The 19025-nt window shown below is 35.8% G+C and overlaps 1 protein-coding gene across 16 annotated transcripts in view; it reads left to right on the plus strand.

The window, feature by feature from the left end:
- The window catches only part of CEP57L1 (centrosomal protein 57 like 1), a 65655-nt gene that overhangs the window by 35608 nt on the left and 11022 nt on the right, over positions 1-19025 (plus strand). For 15 of the 16 annotated variants that reach the window (XM_015137263.3, XM_077998519.1, XM_077998522.1 and 12 more), the window contains 3 exons: positions 10804-10966; positions 12352-12531; positions 15443-15564. In XM_015137263.3, the coding sequence (XP_014992749.3) occupies positions 10807-10966; positions 12352-12531; positions 15443-15564 (462 nt within the window). In that variant the 5' untranslated portion in view covers positions 10804-10806. 16 annotated transcript variants of the gene reach the window in all.

A 19025-nucleotide genomic window follows, 5' to 3' on the forward strand; every position in this document is an offset into this window, starting at 1 on the left:
CATCTATAGAACTCTCCACCCCAAATCAACAGAATATACATTCTTCTCAGCACCACATCATACTTACTCCAAAATTGACCACGTAATTGGAAGTAAAGCACTCCTCAGCAAATGTACAAGAACAGAAATTATAACAAACTGTCTCTCAGACCACAGTGCAATCAAACTAGAACTCAGGACTAAGAAACTCACTCAAAACCGCTCAACTACATGGAAACTGAACAACCTGCTCCTGAATGACTACTGGGTACATAACGAAATGAAGGCAGAAATAAAGATGTTCTTTGAAACCAATGAGAACAAAGATACAACATACCAGAATCTCTGGGACACATTTAAAGCAGTGTGTAGAGGGAAATTTATAGCACTAAATGCCCACAAGAGAAAGCAGGAAAGATGCAAAATTGACACTCTAACATCGCAATTAAAAGAACTAGAGAAGCAAGAGCAAACACATTCGAAAGCTAGCAGAAGGCAAGAAATAACTAAGATCAGAGCAGAACTGAAGGAGATAGAGACACAAAAAACCCTCCAAAAAATCAATGAATCCAGGAGTTGGTTTTTTGAAAAGATCAACAAAATTGACAGACCACTAGCCAGACTAATAAAGAAGAAAAGAGAGAAGAATCAAATCGACGCAATTAAAAATGATAAAGGGGATATCACCACCGACCCCACAGAAATACAAACTACCATCAGAGAATACTATAAACACCTCTACGCAAATAAACTGGAAAATCTAGAAGAAATGGATAATTTCCTGGACACTTACACTCTTCCAAGACTAAACCAGGAAGAAGTTGAATCCCTGAATAGACCAATAGCAGGCTCTGAAATTGAGGCAACAATTAATAGCCTACCAACCAAAAAAAGTCCAGGACCAGATGGATTCACAGCTGAATTCTACCAGAGGTACAAGGAGGAGTTGGTACCATTCCTTCTGAAACTATTCCAATCAATAGAAAAAGAGGGAATCCTCCCTAACTCATTTTATGAGGCCAATATCATCCTGATACCAAAGCCTGGCAAGGACACAACAAAAAAAGAGAATTTTAGACCAATATCTCTGATGAACATCGATGCAAAAATCCTCAATAAAATACTGGCAAACCGGATTCAGCAACACATCAAAAAGCTTATCCACCATGATCAAGTGGGCTTCATCCCTGGGATGCAAGGCTGGTTCAACATTCGCAAATCAATAAACATAATCCAGCATATAAACAGAACCAAAGACAAGAACCACATGATTATCTCAATAGATGCAGAAAAGGCTTTTGACAAAATTCAACAGCCCTTCATGCTAAAAACGCTCAATAAATTCGGTATTGATGGAACGTACCTCAAAATAATAAGAGCTATTTATGACAAACCCACAGCCAATATCATACTGAATGGGCAAAAACTGGAAAAATTCCCTTTGAAAACTGGCACAAGACAGGGATGCCCTCTCTCACCACTCCTATTCAACATAGTGTTGGAAGTTCTGGCTAGGGCAATCAGGCAAGAGAAAGAAATCAAGGGTATTCAGTTAGGAAAAGAAGAAGTCAAATTGTCCCTGTTTGCAGATGACATGATTGTATATTTAGAAAACCCCATTGTCTCAGCCCAAAATCTCCTTAAGCTGATAAGCAACTTCAGCAAAGTCTCAGGATACAAAATTAATGTGCAAAAATCACAAGCATTCTTATACACCAGTAACAGACAAACAGAGAGCCAAATCAGGAATGAACTTCCATTCACAATTGCTTCAAAGAGAATAAAATACCTAGGAATCCAACTTACAAGGGATGTAAAGGACCTCTTCAAGGAGAACTACAAACCACTGCTCAGTGAAATCAAAGAGGACACAAACAAATGGAAGAACATACCATGCTCATGGATAGGAAGAATCAATATCGTGAAAATGGCCATACTGCCCAAGGTAATTTATAGATTCAATGCCATCCCCATCAAGCTACCAATGAGTTTCTTCACAGAATTGGAAAAAACTGCTTTAAAGTTCATATGGAACCAAAAAAGAGCCCGCATCTCCAAGACAATCCTAAGTCAAAAGAACAAAGCTGGAGGCATCACGCTACCTGACTTCAAACTATACTACAAGGCTACAGTAACCAAAACAGCATGGTACTGGTACCAAAACAGAGATATAGACCAATGGAACAGAACAGAGTCCTCAGAAATAATACCACACATCTACAGCCATTTGATCTTTGACAAACCTGAGAGAAACAAGAAATGGGGAAAGGATTCCCTATATAATAAATGGTGCTGGGAAAATTGGCTAGCCATAAGTAGAAAGCTGAAACTGGATCCTTTCCTTACTCCTTATACGAAAATTAATTCAAGATGGATTAGAGACTTAAATGTTAGACCTAATACCATAAAAATCCTAGAGGAAAACCTAGGTAGTACCATTCAGGACATAGGCATGGGCAAAGATTTCATGTCTAAAACACCAAAAGCAACGGCAGCAAAAGCCAAAATTGACAAATGGGATCTCATTAAACTAAAGAGCTTCTGCACAGCAAAAGACACTACCATCAGAGTGAACAGGCAACCTACAGAATGGGAGAAAATTTTTGCAATCTACTCATCTGACAAAGGGCTAATATCCAGAACCTACAAAGAACTCAAACAAATTTACAAGAAAAAAACAAACAACCCCATCAAAAAGTGGGCAAAGGACATGAACAGACATTTCTCAAAAGAAGACATTCATACAGCCAACAGACACACGAAAAAATGCTCATCATCACTGGCCATCAGAGAAATGCAAATCAAAACCACAATGAGATACCATCTCACACCAGTTAGAATGGCAATCATTAAAAAGTCAGGAAACAACAGGTGCTGGAGAGGATGTGGAGAAATAGGAACACTTTTACACTGTTGGTGGGATTGTAAGCTAGTTCAACCATTATGGAAAACAGTATGGCGATTCCTCAAGGATCTAGAACTAGATGTACCATATGACCCAGCCATCCCATTACTGGGTATATACCCAAAGGATTATAAATTATGCTGCTATAAAGTCACATGCACACGTATGTTTATTGCAGCACTATTCACAATAGCAAAGACTTGGAATCAACCCAAATGTCCATCAGTGACAGATTGGATTAAGAAAATGTGGCACATATACACCATGGAATACTATGCAGCCATAAAAAAGGATGAGTTTGAGTCCTTTGTAGGGACTTGGATGCAGCTGGAATCCATCATTCTTAGCAAACTATCACAAGAACAGAAAACCAAACACCGCATGTTCTCACTCATAGGTGGGAACTGAACAATGAGATCACTCGGACTCAGGAAGGGGAACATCACACACCGGGGCCTATCATGGGGAGGGGGGAGGGGGGAGGGATTGCATTGGGAGTTATACCTGATGTAAATGACGAGTTGATGGGTGCAGCACAGCAACATGGCACAAGTATACATATGTAACAAAACTGCACGTTATGCACATGTACCCTACAACTTAAAGTATAATAATAATAAATAAATTAAAAAAAAAAAAAAAAAAAAAAGTCACATTTCTTACTTGGATTTGGAGTCTGCCTTTTTGCATTAGCTAAGCCTGTTATTACTCATACATCTGTTTTCCATTTTCCAAAGTTTTGTTGTCACCTCTACTGATCCTTCTCTTCGCAGGTTTATATCTTTCTTTTTTAAAAATATTATTTTAGTGAGTTTCCAAGTGGAAGCAAAAGTAAGTATATATGTTCACTCTGCCATATTAACCTAAACTTCTCTTTCAAAACTCTTCATAATTTCAGATTATTTCTGGCGTTAGTTATCTCTCCATCAGTCAGAGAGTGTTAACCTCTCCTTTGTGTTCCCATGGCTTTCTGCATATGCTTTTGTTATGGAACCAAGCCCATTGAATCAAAGATTGTTTTTATCATATTTGTCTCCCCTACCACGCATTGTTATGCAACCAATCTCTAAAAGTTTTTCATCTGGCAAAACTGAAACTCTATAACTCCTTTCACTCCTCCCCAGCAACCACCATTCTACCTTCTGTTTCTGTAAGTTCATCTACTTTAGATACTTCATGTAAGTGGAAACACATATATGACAAACTTATATAAGACAAACATCTTATGTTTGTCTTTTCTGTGATTGGTTTATTTCACTTAGCATCGTATCTTCAAGGTTCATCAAGCCTCTGTCAGAGTTTCCTTCCTTTTTAAGGCTGATTAATATTCCATTGCTTGTATATATCACATTTTGTTTACCTATCAATGGGCATTTGGTTTGCTTCTGCCTTTTGGTTATTGTGAATTGTGCTGCTATGAACATAGGTATACAAATACCTCTTTGAGACCCTGCTTTCAGTTCTTCTGCATACATATACAGAAGTGTGGTTGTCTTTTATGAAATTGACATTTTTTAAGAAAACAACCACCTCTCTGCTGGCTTTTTTTTTAAAAAAAGAAAAATAGAATGTTTTTCATTTGTTGTTTATGTGGTATTTGCTCATGTTGAGATTCAGGTTATGCGTTCTGGCCAGAGTACTGCATAAGTGATGTTGTGTCCTTTTCCGGGTTTCATATCCAGAGGCACACGATGGCCTTCTACCTCTCATAGGTGATGTTAATTTTAATCATCCTATCAGAGTATTGTTTGTCTTTCTACTATTCAGTTACTAGTTTTTCCTTGCATTTTATAAGCATTCTATGGGAAATACACTTTAGGACCATGCAACTAGCCTGCTCCTCATTAAAATGTGTCCCCTTGATTTAGCAGTTATTGATGCTTCTTGCCTAAATCAGCCTTTATTGTGATGGTTACAAAATAATGATTTTTTCATATCTATCGAGGGATTTTCTTAAGTTGATTATAAATTACATTAAGTAGATCAATTCGAGTGTCAAAAGATCAGTATATTAAATGTAAGATTTGCTGCTACTGTAAATATACATGAATGTCATTGAAGTGTAATAATACTTAAAGTGCTTCTAAATTTCTGGAATTTGATGGTTACTATAGTATTCCTATAAAGTCATTGCATATTTTTAATGTTGAATAAATAGTGTGCCTAAGATGTGAATTAGGTTCTGATACTTTTTCTTATTCTCAGCCTATAGATTGTTTACTATTTGTTCTGTTATCTGAATCCTGCTAGTGAACTCTCTATTTAGTTAATAACTAACCAGATAATATTCACTTTACTATAATTGAAGAAGAACAAACTTTACAGTATGGAATACTTTTGAGAATTGTAGCTGGAATGAAAAGATATAAACTCCTTTTCCTTTTTTGAAGCCTAAGTATCATTCTGTGTATGCAACGAAAACTGGTTTGTCTAAAGCAGTTAGTATCTCTAAAGTATGTCTAAAGCTATTGCAGTATTTTATTTCAAGCAATTTGGCAGACTAGATGTTTAGAGAAACTTCCGGTAAAGAACATATTTTTAAATGCTGGATAAAATACTTAAAAAAAATTTTTTTAAGTCTGCTTGAGTTGGCAGCGAAGTAAGGTGAAAATACAAGGCTGTAAATAATGAGAAGGCCGAATTCCATGGAGATAAGTGAGCCATAGAACCTCTTTACCTCTAAAATTGCCTTCTGATACCTTATGGCCCAGAACCTGGGCTTTAAGGAGATAGTCCTGCTTGCATGGGACAGAGGAAATCTGAGCCTAGGCATTATGAGTTATAAGTTTGGACACTGCAACATAAAGCTGAGATCCCCAAAGTGTGAATCATCCTCTGTGGATAATTTAAGGAAAATAGCCTGCTCTTTAGAATGACACTGCCTATCTCATCCTTGGTTTTGATTGGAATACACAAAAAGAATCTTTCCTGAGAATTCCTCATCACAATCCTATGCTCATGTGAGTTTGAAGTTGAAATTCGCCTTGCAAAAATAATCTTAATCTAAAGGTTTGGTTTAATGATGCTTTTGGTTTGGGGTGCCTCAGATCCTAGCAGAAAAATAGAAGTTTTCTCTGAAGAAAGGTGCTTTAAACATTGACTTCGAAGAATTCCTACAGTTAAAGATCTAAGAAATGTGAGTTTAAAATTAGAACTCTAAATGTGTGAATAAGACCAGCCTGGGCAACATAGTGAGACCACCATCTCTAAAAAACACAAAACAGCAGCAACAATAACAAAAAATTTTATGATACTCTTCTTCAGTAACTTGCATTTTTCACCCAACAATTTTCTAAGATTCATCCTTATTGAAATCTTTACCACAAATTATTCATTGTCTTTGTTAGGACATTGTGTAAATATACCACAGTTTATCTGTTTATCCATTTCGGCTATTCCTAGTTTTTGCTATTATAGATAGTGCTGCTACAAATATTCTTAATAATGTCTTTCCTGGTGATGATATGTAAAAGTTTCTCTAAGATTTATTCACAGATTGTAATATCTATCTGTATATATATATGTATATGTAAAGAAATATATATTCAGTTTTATTTCATAATACTAAATTGTTTTAAAATTGATACCAGTTTATGTGCCAACACTTACTACTGTTCTCATAGTTCTACATCATTTCTGAAATTTTATATTGTCAGTTTTACATTTTGCCTAACTGTTGGATATGAAATACTAATTTGTGGTTTTAAGTTGCATTTCCGTGACTACTACTGAGGTTGAGCATCTTTTCCTGTATTTATAAACCACTTATGTTTCCTCTTTTTGAAGTGTCCCTTATGGTTATTTTTTCTATTGGGTTTTGTGTTTCTTTCTGATTTATAGTTCTTCAGATATTTTGAGTACTAGTCCCTGGTAAATTAATTAATATCTACACAGTAGCCAAGTTAGATCATCTGAGAATTATCTTTGAATTGTTCTTCTCCTTTATCCCTTAAAGATAATCATTGCTAACATGAATCAACATTTACTATGTATCAGACATCTTTCTGAGTACCTTACTTACATTGTCTCATTTAATCCTTAAAGCAGTCTTATATGTTAAGGCAGGAGGGACCGGTTTTGTGGAAGACAATATTTCCACAGATGTGGCAGGGGTAGGGGGATAGTTTGGGGATGAAACAGTTTCACCCCAGATCATTCCAGATCATCAGACATTAGTTTGATTCTCATTAGGAGCGTGCAGCCTAGATCCCTGATATGCACAGTTCACAATAGGGTTCGCGCTCCTATGAGAATCTAATGCTGCCCTGATCTGACAGGAAGCGGAGCTTGGGTGGTAATGCTTGCTCACCTTCACTCACCTCCTGCTGGGCAGCCTGGTTCCTAACAGGCCAAGAATGGATACTAGTCCGCAGGCCAGAGGTTGGGAACCCCTGTGTTAAGATACCATTTTAATTTTTATTTTGCAAATGAGGAATTTGAGGCACAGAGAAATTAAACATTTGATCAAGGTCACACAGCAGTGCTTCAGTTTGAACCAAAGAAGTCTGCTCTGAAACTTGTATTTTATTTTATTTTATTTTATTTTATTTTATTTTATTTTATTTTATTTTTTTGAGAGAAAGTCTTTCGCTCTGTCACCCAGGCTGGAGTGCAGTGGTGCAATCTCAGCTCACTGCAGCCTCTACCTCCCAGGTTCAAGTGATTCTCCTGCCTCAGCTTCCTGAGATGGTTCATTCTGGGTGAATGATCAGAGATACTATAGAAGACTTTTGAAATAAAGGAATGTCATCTCCCTAGTAGTCCTGTGGAATAAGTGTTTTCCTCTATAAAAAGTAAAAAAATGCTTTGCAGTAAAGTGTGTCTAGAGCATTCTTTTTAGGGGGATAGTTTTTTTATGCAATGGGATCTTAGTGGCAGCCAATTAGAGTATCTTTATTTTATAGACCGTAAAGACAGGGAGTAATTTCCCTGGTTGTTCACAAGCTGTCAAGAATGGTTTCAGGTAAACCAACCCAAATGCCCATCAATGATAGACTAGATAAAGAAAATGTGGTACATATATACCATGGAACACTATGCAGCCATAAAAAGGAATGAGCTCATGTCCTTTGCAGAGACATGGATGAAACTGGAAGCCATCATCCTCGGCAGCCTAACATAAGAACAGAAAACCAAACACTGCATGTTCTCACTCGTAAGTGGGAGTTGAACATTGAGAACACATGCATACAGAGAGAGGCACAACACACACCAGGGCCTGTGGGTGGTAAAGGAAGGGAACTTAGAGGGCGAGTCAGTAGGTGCAGCAAACTACTATGGCACATGTATACCTATGTAACAAACCTGCACATTCTGCACATGTATTCCGTTTTTTGTTTGTTTGTTTTTAGAATAAAAAGTAAATAAAAATTTTAAGAAAAAAAAAAAAAGAATGGTTCCAGGTACAACCTGAGTTTCCCAGGCTTGATACAAATGAGGTTCATATTTTATAGCCTTTTGCCCTTACTTGCAGACACCAATAAAATGTTCCATAAGAGTTCCTGAGGTCTTTTCAGTTACCAACAGCTAGCTAAGTCCGGTATCAGAAATACCAGAATTCTAGAGATTGGAATTTAAGTACTTCTCTGTATTTTCAGAAATTTTTCCCTAGAAATATTTCTCATACACGCCCATAAATGTGTCCCTTCCATCTGTGATCTCTCTCTGTTTCTCTCTTGCTCGCCCGCTTTCTCACTCTTGTTCACTGTCTCTCTTGCTCTCTCTCTCTCTTGCTGAATACTACTAACCGATGCACCAGAAAGGGGCCAAAACTGCTAGCCATCTGACTCCCCCTCCATTGTCATATAACATCTTACACAAAGCAGGGAAGCTAATGCCTTGATATTTTATAGAGATATTGATGAAACATTTCTCAGTTTTTATTTAAACTCTCTCTCTTTTTAGAACCCACATTTGAGTCATGGCACTAGGTCAGAGATAAATTAAAATGACCACCACCATAGTCTACTCAGAATCACTCCTCCTCTCCTTAGCCATGTAAGGCCTTTTGTAGTTATTTCGCCTTCCTTCAGAGTGAGTTTTTCTCCTGGGATGCTTCAGTGCTTTATATAAATAAGCTTCTAGTAGGCTTATGCACTTGTTTACAACATAGGACCAGATTATAAGGGTTAAGTTGAGATCCCATTACAATGAAAATCTCTGAGCTCTGTGTCACAATATCACTTGTCCTCTCGTTTCTTTACTGTTTTCTTTTTCTTCATCTTGTTTTTATCCTATCAGTGGGTTATTCTGCTTGTGCCCACTTTAATATGTGTCTACACATTTAATTTAAATAAACTGTAGTTTAATTTTTAACTTACTGGCAACCTTCTAACTAGTCATTATTTCATATACATTAAAAACCTCAAATTTGGACCAGTTTTTTAATTGGTACAATATCCAGTTTGTGAAATAATATTGTACTTAGGTCAGAGGAAGCAGAGATATCCCAAGGACTTCAGTGTGTAGTGACGAATAGCAAAATTTCATTCTTTCTATCATTGGAGAAACCCACCCGGAGCTGAAAACTGAGTCCGATATCTTGAGTAGCTCCAGTGTTCTTGGGATAGCTTTAACCACTTACCTCTCTCTAAAGACGTACAACCATCTTCAGGACTTACGTACTTTAGGGCCTTACCTCCACTTTCTAGTGAGCCAGCTGTGACTAATGTTGATCTCTTGTTTTTTGAGGGAACAACTTAGACAGATGCGGTATCCCATGGGACAGTGTCTGAGATAGCTGGTACTAACAACAATAGCAAAATATGGTTGCCTTGCAAGAACAAAAAACATCAAGTATCTTAGCAAACCTTAGGCTTTACAGCCTCTAATTTAGACCAATCAGAATATTCTAGGAGATAGCCAATCATGGCAATGGCTAAAGTAGAAAATTCTAGGAAGTGAAGTGTGCCTTCTGCTCTTCCAGAAAATATAATCCTGGGACGTGCCTGCCTTTCTTGTCTTGTGAATTGAGGCGGTAGTGAAATCATGGAAAATGTACAACTCTCAAAAATCAAAATAAGCTAATGTTATAGTGTAATTCTTGGATTTACATATTGAAGCAAGCTTTCTTAAAATTCTGCCAGTGAGTTATTTTTTTGTGAGCAGTTATCACCTTATGTGATTATGAATTAATTTAATTAACATTGACTAGAATCTATTAAAAAATAGAATACATTTCTAAAATATTTAAATTGCAGAAAGGATAATAAAATGATTTGGAAATTTTAGACCAAAAATTACCTGCTAAAATGGTTAAAAGGGCTCTCTTACCAAAACAAAAACAGCAACAAAATAAAAACTAGACTAACAAAACTAAGTAGTCTCGATTCTTCAGATTTGGAAACTTTCTAATCTAGATGACTAAAATGCTAATACACTAAGCAGAGATGTGTCTTATTCAAAGGTTAGATTCTGATATTTCATATATCCAAAATTACCCTTGAAAATCCTTTAGGAAGCCATACATTAGAATTCAACAATCAGTATTAGAGAATCAGTGTATATTATTGGCTTGTTTTTAAAAGCTCTGTTGTCTTTTAGAATATGTACTTTCTCTTTAAATCCTAGAGTCACACTGCTTGTAGAGCGATGCTCAGACTATGATAGATATATAGGATTTGTGAGTTACTGAGAAACCAGTAAATTCACGGCACTCATGTCATGCTTACTCCAGGGTATATGATTATTGAAAATCAGGCAGAATTGTCGATACTACTTACACAAGAAATAGTAATTTTTCTTTCTTTTATTGCCAGGCTTATTAGAGCTGAATTTATAATTAAGTTCCTAAAGATACAACTCCACAGTATATGATTATGTTGTTATGTTGAAGTTTCACCTGAATTTTTATATAATGCGTTCACCCTCAAAATAGGAAAGAATGATACTATATTATATTGTTCCTTTATTCTCTACAGATAATGGATTCTGAGTTAATGCATAGTATAGTGGGAAGCTATCATAAACCTCCAGAAAGAGTATTTGTTCCCTCATTCACCCAGAATGAACCATCTCAGAATTGCCATCCTGCGAACTTAGAGGTTACCTCTTCTAAGATACTTCATAGCCCAAATAGCCAAGGTAATGCTGATATAGAATTTGAAGAATGGTAAAAAGCTTGCTATAAAAAACCTTTCGTATTTATGTGGAATACAATATGATTGTATATATTTAATCTTAACAAAACTCCTAATTTTGATTCTGTTGCTAAAAGTTTCTATGAACTTAGACAAATTACTTGACATTTTTTATTTTGGCTTCTACAGCCATAAAATGAAGATTAATATAACCAGCTGGACACATATCACAGGGTTATCATAAAAACATCATTTGAAAACAGGAAAATACTCTTTGAAGAATAAAAGGTCAGATTTGGAATCCTTCTAAACCACATGATTAGAATGTTAGCGAATTAAATGGAATTGCATCTTATTCAAGAATTAGATTCAGAAATTGCATACATCCAAAATTATTCTTGAAAATATTTTAGGAAGCCAGTATATCAGAGTAACTACAAAATACTAGTATTTTAATGTTTAAAATAGAAATGTAGGAGGATCTTAAAGTTGAATTAGGAAAACATTGTATTACTCCAGGCATATTTTAAGCTGTGCAGATTCCTTTCTAAGATTCTGTTATCACCTACTTTTAAAATATTCTATAATAATGGTTGCTGTTAATAAATAAACTAGTTTTGTGGAATAAACTATAAGAAATAATAATGCAAATCAATGTGCCAGCTACAGATACCATGTAACGAGGAATAAATATAATTTATTTATCTCATTTATAAAAATCAAATGGTAATCTCTAGCAAGCATCTTTCTAATTTGATATAAAGTATATGACAGTTAAAACTCTTAACTTATCTGAATCATGAAGATATTAATATAGTTGAATACAAGTCACAGTGGTATAGTGTACTATTATCTTTCAGGTCTGACATTAGGTAAACCATTAGGTTATAATTATCCTGTTTCTTAATACTGTATCATGGACAAAGAAACAGTAAATATATGTGATTTGACTAAAATGGAATACATCAAGAACTGAGAAAAAAACCTTTAACTTTAAACCTAAATTGCCATGTTAATTAGTAGAAATTATATTTTAATGTTCCTTATTCATATTCAGACACTTATGCTCCCTAGACTACATTGTCTTCTTTAAGTCCTTTCATTTGAAAATATTTATTTTATTAAATTAAAATCATGGTTATTACCTTTCTCAGTCTTAGAAATCACTAAATACAATCATAGATATATTGTTTTTACAAGATATATTAGAGAAAATGTGCCCTTCTTTAAAGTGTTATTCATTATTTTTCATTTTTTGAAGAATATGCATTACTTGTACATTCTTCTGGCTCACTAACAAAAATATACTGCTTATTTTTCTTATGTTACTTTGATTGTAAGTGTTCAGAAACTTTCACTGAAAATATCAACAAAATATTTTTTCAACAGCTCTTATTTTAGCCTTAAAAACTCTTCAGGAAAAAATTCATCATTTAGAGCTGGAGAGAACACAGGCTGAAGATAACCTGAACATTCTTTCCAGAGAAGCAGCGCAGTATAAGAAGGCCTTAGAGAATGAAACAAATGAGAGAAATCTGGCACACCAGGAGCTGATAAAGCAGAAAAAAGGTAAGAAATGCAGTAGTTCTCAGAAACCAGGAGTTACCAGAGTATACAGTTCAAAAATAATAAACCTAGTCTAAGCCGATGTACTCAGATATCTTTGTTCTTATATATATTCAAACTTTGTGGCTTTGTTCTCAGACCTTTTGATATTTGTGAGAAAAAGATACAGTTTTGAACTTACCTCTATCATATCTAACTTAGCATAATTCATAAATTCTAGAAATTAAAGGAAAAATTAAGATTTTAGACAAGTTGTGTTTAAAAATTAGAATATTTTCAGAATAACCAACAAAATCCAATTTAACCCGTAATTGAATATTTATTTTTTATTTATTTGTATTTGCAGTTAACACTAAACTTTAGAATTTGAAATACAGAACAACACTAGCAATTAAACAATATAAAAACCAATAAAAATGAATACAAAAGAATTATTTATTTATTTATTATTATTATACTTTAAGTTCTAGGGTACATGTGCATAACGTGCAGGTTTGTTACATATGTATACTTGTGCCATGTTGGTGTGCTGCACCCATCAACTCGTCAGCACCCATCAACTCGTCATTTACATCAGGTATAACTCCCAATGCAATCCCTCCCCCCCCTCCCCCCTCCCCATGATAGGCCCCGGTGTGTGATGTTCCCCTTCCCGAGTCCAAGTGATCTCATTGTTCAGTTCCCACCTATGAGTGAGAACATGCGGTGTTTGGTTTTCTGTTCTTGTGATAGTTTGCTAAGAATGATGGTTTCCAGCTGCATCCATGTCCCTACAAAGGACACAAACTCATCCTTTTTTATGGCTGCATAGTATTCCATGGTGTATATGTGCCACATTTTCTTAATCCAGTCTATCACTGATGGACATTTGGGTTGATTCCAAGTCTTTGCTATTGTGAATAGTGCCGCAATAAACGTACGTGTGCATGTGTCTTTATAGCAGCATGATTTATAATCCTTTGGGTATATACCCAGTAATGGGATCTTTGAGGAATCGCCATACTGTTTTCCATAATGGTTGAACTAGTTTACAATCCCACCAACAGTGTAAAAGTGTTCCTATTTCTCCACATCCTCTCCAGCACCTGTTGTTTCCTGACTTTTTAATGATCGCCATTCTAACTGGTGTGAGATGATATCTCATTGTGGTTTTGATTTGCATTTCTCTGATGGCCAGTGATGATGAGCATTTTTTCATGTGTCTGTTGGCTGTATGAATGTCTTCTTTTGAGAAATGTCTGTTCATATCCTTTGCCCACTTTTTGATGGGGTTGTTTGTTTTTTTCTTGTGAATTTGTTTGAGTGCTTTGTAGGTTCTGGATATTAGCCCTTTGTCAGATGAGTAGATTGCAAAAATTTTCTCCCATTCTGTAGGTTGCCTGTTCACTCTGATGGTAGTTTCTTTTGCTGTGCAGAAGCTCTTTAGTTTAATGAGATCCCATTTGTCAATTTTGGCTTTTGCTGCCGTTGCTTTTGGTGTTTTAGACATGAAGTCTTTGCCCATGCCTATGTCCTGAATGTTACTACCTAGGTTTTCTTCTAGGATTTTTATGGTATTAGGTCTAACACTTAAGTCTCTAATCCATCTTGAATTAATTTTCATATAAGGAGTAAGGAAAGGATCCAGTTTCAGCTTTCTACTTATGGCTAGCCAATTTTCCCAGCACCATTTATTAAATAGGGAATCCTTTCCCCATTTCTTGTTTTTGTCAGGTTTGTCAAAGATCAGATGGCTGTAGATGTGTGGTATTATTTCTGAGGCCTCTGTTCTGTTCCATTGGTCTATATCTCTGTTTTGGTACCAGTACCATGCTGTTTTGGTTACTGTAGCCTTGTAGTATAGTTTGAAGTCTGGTAGCGTGATGCCTCCAGCTTTGTTCTTTTGACTTAGGATTGTTTTGGAGATGCGGGCTCTCTTTTGGTTCCATATGAACTTTAAAGCAGTTTTTTCCAATTCTGTGAAGAAACTCATTGGTAGCTTGATGGGGATGGCATTTAATCTATAAATAACCTTGGGCAGTATGGCCATTTTCACGATATTGATTCTTCCTATCCATGAGCATGATATGTTCTTCCATTTGTTTGTGTCCTCTTTTATTTCACTGAGCAGTGGTTTGTAGTTCTCCTTGAAGAGGTCCTTTACATCCCTTGTAAGTATACAAAAGAATTGTATTTAACTTGAGAGGAAAGCAAAGTTAATTAGAAGACATAGGCAAATGGGGGAGGCTTCTGTGGAAATTAGGAAAAATGTTAGAAATTTAGAACATAAGTCTTTTACATAATTTCACTTCAAAACTTACGACCTTCTTTTTCATTTTTACACTACACTTATCCTTATAAACAAGGCTCAAGTTTTTGTTTCAACTTAGAAGTACAATGAAGAAATGGGGAGAAAAATATTTCTGAGGTAATTGGACAAAAGTAGAAGAAAGGGGTAAGGAAAGTAAAGAGCTAAAGGATTAGAAATAGGTTGCTTTCTGCTGTGGAATTAGCTGTTCTGCCAGCAGTCAGGAACAGGGGAAAATGAGAGTGGTAGATGCATATACTTGAGTTTCCTGAAAGAGAAGAAATATACTGATAGGTAAAAGCTTTCAGCCTCTGTTTTTCCAGATGATGTTATTTTCATTAACAACCAGGATATTTATCACCCAACAAGTTACTGACATCCTCCTCTTTCAGAAGTGTGCCCTCTGGATTTTTAGGAGGAGACAATATTAAACCAGTTCTATGTAATTAATGAGCTATTTACAAATGTATTTTCATAACTCTGGGAGAGTCAATACTCAGAGATAAAAGAGACTCTGAACTTTTAGCTCTTGATTGAATTCACATAATACATTTCTTGTGATAACCAAATCTCTGATCTATGTGATAATCAAGTAATTGACTGGTTATTATTTTGTCTTTTTCATAGATATAAGTATACAGTTAAGCTCAGCCCAGTCTCGTTGTACTCTTCTAGAGAAGCAACTAGAATATACAAAGAGAATGGTTCTCAATGTAGAGCGAGAAAAGAACATGATCCTAGAACAACAGGTGAGAGCATATTTTCTATAAGGAATGATAATATAATTTTGTATCTTTTTGAAGAATATTTTAATGTCATGGGAAAATTCAAAGGCAAAAGAGGCATAATGTTAGAATGAGGTCTAACTTATGTGTAATTGGAGTTTCAAAAGGAAAGGAAAGGGAAAATAGGGGAAAAGCAATATTTGAAGAGATAATGGCTAAGAATGTTACAAAATGTATTAAAAAGTAAAATTACTAACCTGGCCAACATGGTGAAACCCCATCTCTACTGAAAATACAAAAATTAGCCGGGCTTGGTGGCAGGCACCTATAATCCCAGCTACTCAGGAGGCTGAGGCAGGAGAATCGCTTGAACCCGGGAGGTGGAGGTTGCAGTGAGCTGAGATCGTGCCACTGCACTCCAGCCTGGACGACAGAGCAAGACTCTGTCTCAAAAAAAAAAAAAAAAAAAAAAAAAGTAAAATCTTAAAAGCATCCAGAAAAAAAAAATATTACATTCAAAGAGACGACAATTAAAGTGATAGCTGACTTCTCAACTGAAAGTACTGAACCCAGAAGACAAGGGACTGATATAAGGTGTTTAAAGAAAATAAATACTGGTCTAGAATTCTATGCTTGGGGGAAGTATCCTTCAGAAATAAAGACATTTTAAGACTAAAAAGACTGAGATAGTTTGTTACTAGTAGGTCCACTCTAAAGAGAACACTAAAGGATATCAGACAGAAGGAAAATGACCTTTGGTGGAAGGTCAGAGATGCATGAAGGAATGAAGAGCAATGAAGATGGTAAATAATGTGGATAAATCTAAATGAATATTGTATAAGGCAACAATAATTAAGATTTGTATGGTTTAAATATAAAGAATTAAAATTCATCAGAACGATGGCTTATATATTAGGAAGAAGTAAAGTAGTTTAAAGTGTTCTAATATCCTTGCATTTTCTTGGCAGAAGGGTAAAAGTACCAATCACTACTGGATTTTGATGGGTCAAATACATAACAGATTTTTAAGGAACCAGGGAATTTAATTCTAACATTTATATGGAAACGCCAAGGTCCAAGAACAGCCAAACTATTCTGAAGAAGAATAAGATGAGGGTCTTTCTCTAGTTGATATTGAAACAAATTATGATCCTTTTTAATAGCTGCTCTGTGAACTAAAATATGTATTCTTAACTAACCACAGTCTGCCATAAATCTGTATTAAAATATTTCACATATAATGTAGGATCCTCTTTCAATATGCGTCCTCTTATTCACCTTTGTGCTATAGTTTTCATACATTTTATTTCTGCATATGTCATACGACCCACAATACATTATTATTTTTGCTTCAAATGGTCAATTATCCTTTCAGGAAAATTAGGAAACAAAAATATATATTTTTTACCATTTTCTGTGCTTTTTATTTTTGTGTAGATTTTGTTTTCCATTTGATACCATTTTCCTTCCATCTGAAGGAAAATATCAGAATGCTAAGAATTGTCTTAGCATTTATTTATCTGGAGAAGTCTATTTCTCTGTCATTTGTGAAAGATATTTTGGCTGGATATAGAATTCTAGGTGGCATCTTTTCTTCTTTCAGCACATTGAAGATTATGTTTCTGTTGCCTTCTGGATCTCATAGTTTCTAATCAGAGTTCTTCTCTTTATTCCTCTATGCAGAATGTGTCATCATTTCTCAGACTGCTGTTAAGATTTCCCGTTTATCACTGGTTTTCAACAATATGTTGCTAAGTGGTTTCTTAATGCTTGAACCTTTTGAGATTCTTGAATCTGTCAATATTTTTCATTAAATTAGAACATTTTCAACCATTATCCTTCAAATAATTATTCTGTCCCACCTCTCTCTCTTCTTCTCTGAGACTTCACCTAAATGTTATTAAACCACAGGTTACCAAGACTCTGTTTATTGGTATTGTTTTTGGTTTTGTTTTAATTAATAGACTTTATCTTTTTTATTTTTTATTTTTGGGGTCAGAGTTCCAGTGTTGTCTCACAGGCTGGAGTGCAGTGGCACAATCTTGGCTCACTGCAACCTCCGCCTCCTTGGTTCAAATGATTCTCCTGCCTCAGCCTCCCAAGTAGCTGGGATTACAGGCACCCGCCACCACACCCAGCTGACTTTTGGTATTTTTAGTAGAGACAGGGTTTCACCATGTTGGGCAGGCTGGTCTCAAACTCCTGACCTGAGGTGATCCACCCGCCTCAGCCTCCCAAAGTGCTGGGATTACAGGCATGAGCCACTGTGCCCGGCCTAGACTTTATCTTTTACAGCCATTTTAGATTTATAGAAAATTGAGTAGATAGTATAGAAAGAGTTCTTGCTCCCTCACAGTTGCCCCTATTACTAATACCTTACATTAGTATGGTTATAAATGCCATTACAAAATAGCATATAGATGTGCATGTGTGTGTGTGTGTATGTGTGTGTATGTGTGTATATATATATATATAAAATATATAACTTTCCCTTTCTCCATGTTATTTTTATGTTTTATTCCTCTGATAGCTGCTTTTCTTTGTTAGAGAGAGGGTAAGTTAATGAGTATGTTTGGTCACCTTGTAAATAACACTATTTAATACAGGTTTTGTTAATAATGGTTTTCTTAGGCCAGAATTGGTAGGTCACGCCTGTAATCTCAGCAGTTTGGGAGGCCAAGGAGGGCAGTTGACTTGAGGTCAGGAGTTCAAGAGCAACCTGAGCAACATGGTGAAACCACATCTCTACTAAAAATACAAAACCTAGTGTAGGGCATGGTGGCAGGGGCCTGTAATCCCAGCTACTTGGGAGGCTGAGGAGGGAGAATCGCTTGAACCCAGGAGACAGAGGTTGCAGTGAGCCAAGATCGCGCTGCTATACTCTGGCCTGGGCAGCAGCAAGACTCTCTCAAAAAAAGAAAAGTTTTCCGTAGTAGAATTAATTTATATTCTATATAAAGATGCATAAACAAGTTTGTTTCACTGATACTAATATAACACATCTAATCTGCAGTTTGTTTTTTTTTTTTGAGACAAGGTCTCACTCTGTTGCCCAGACTGGAGTGCAGTGGCACAGTCACTGCTTACCATAACCTTGACTTCCCAGGCTCAAGCAATCTTCTCATCTCAGCAGCCCAAGCAGCTGAGACTACAGGTGTGCATGCACCACCATGTCCGGCTGATTGTTAAGTTTTTTGTAGAGGAGGAGTCCCACTATGTTGCCTAGGCTGGTCTCAAACTCCAGGGTTCAAGCAATCCTCCCACTTCAGCCTCCCAAAGTGCTTGAATTACAAATATGAGCCACCACGCCTGGCCTTTTTTGCATGTTATATTTGCTTCTTAAAAGTGTTTGATTTTCAGGAAAAAAAATTTTTTTAATTTAAATTTAAAAAATTATGACTTTAAGATTGAAAAAAATAAATAACAAAACATGTTTGATATTCTTTTTTGCTTGTAAGCACCTAAAGTATGTGCATTTATGTACA

The sequence above is a fragment of the Macaca mulatta genome, chromosome 4 (genome assembly GCF_049350105.2).
Source record: "Macaca mulatta isolate MMU2019108-1 chromosome 4, T2T-MMU8v2.0, whole genome shotgun sequence".
Lineage (NCBI taxonomy): Eukaryota > Metazoa > Chordata > Mammalia > Primates > Cercopithecidae > Macaca > Macaca mulatta.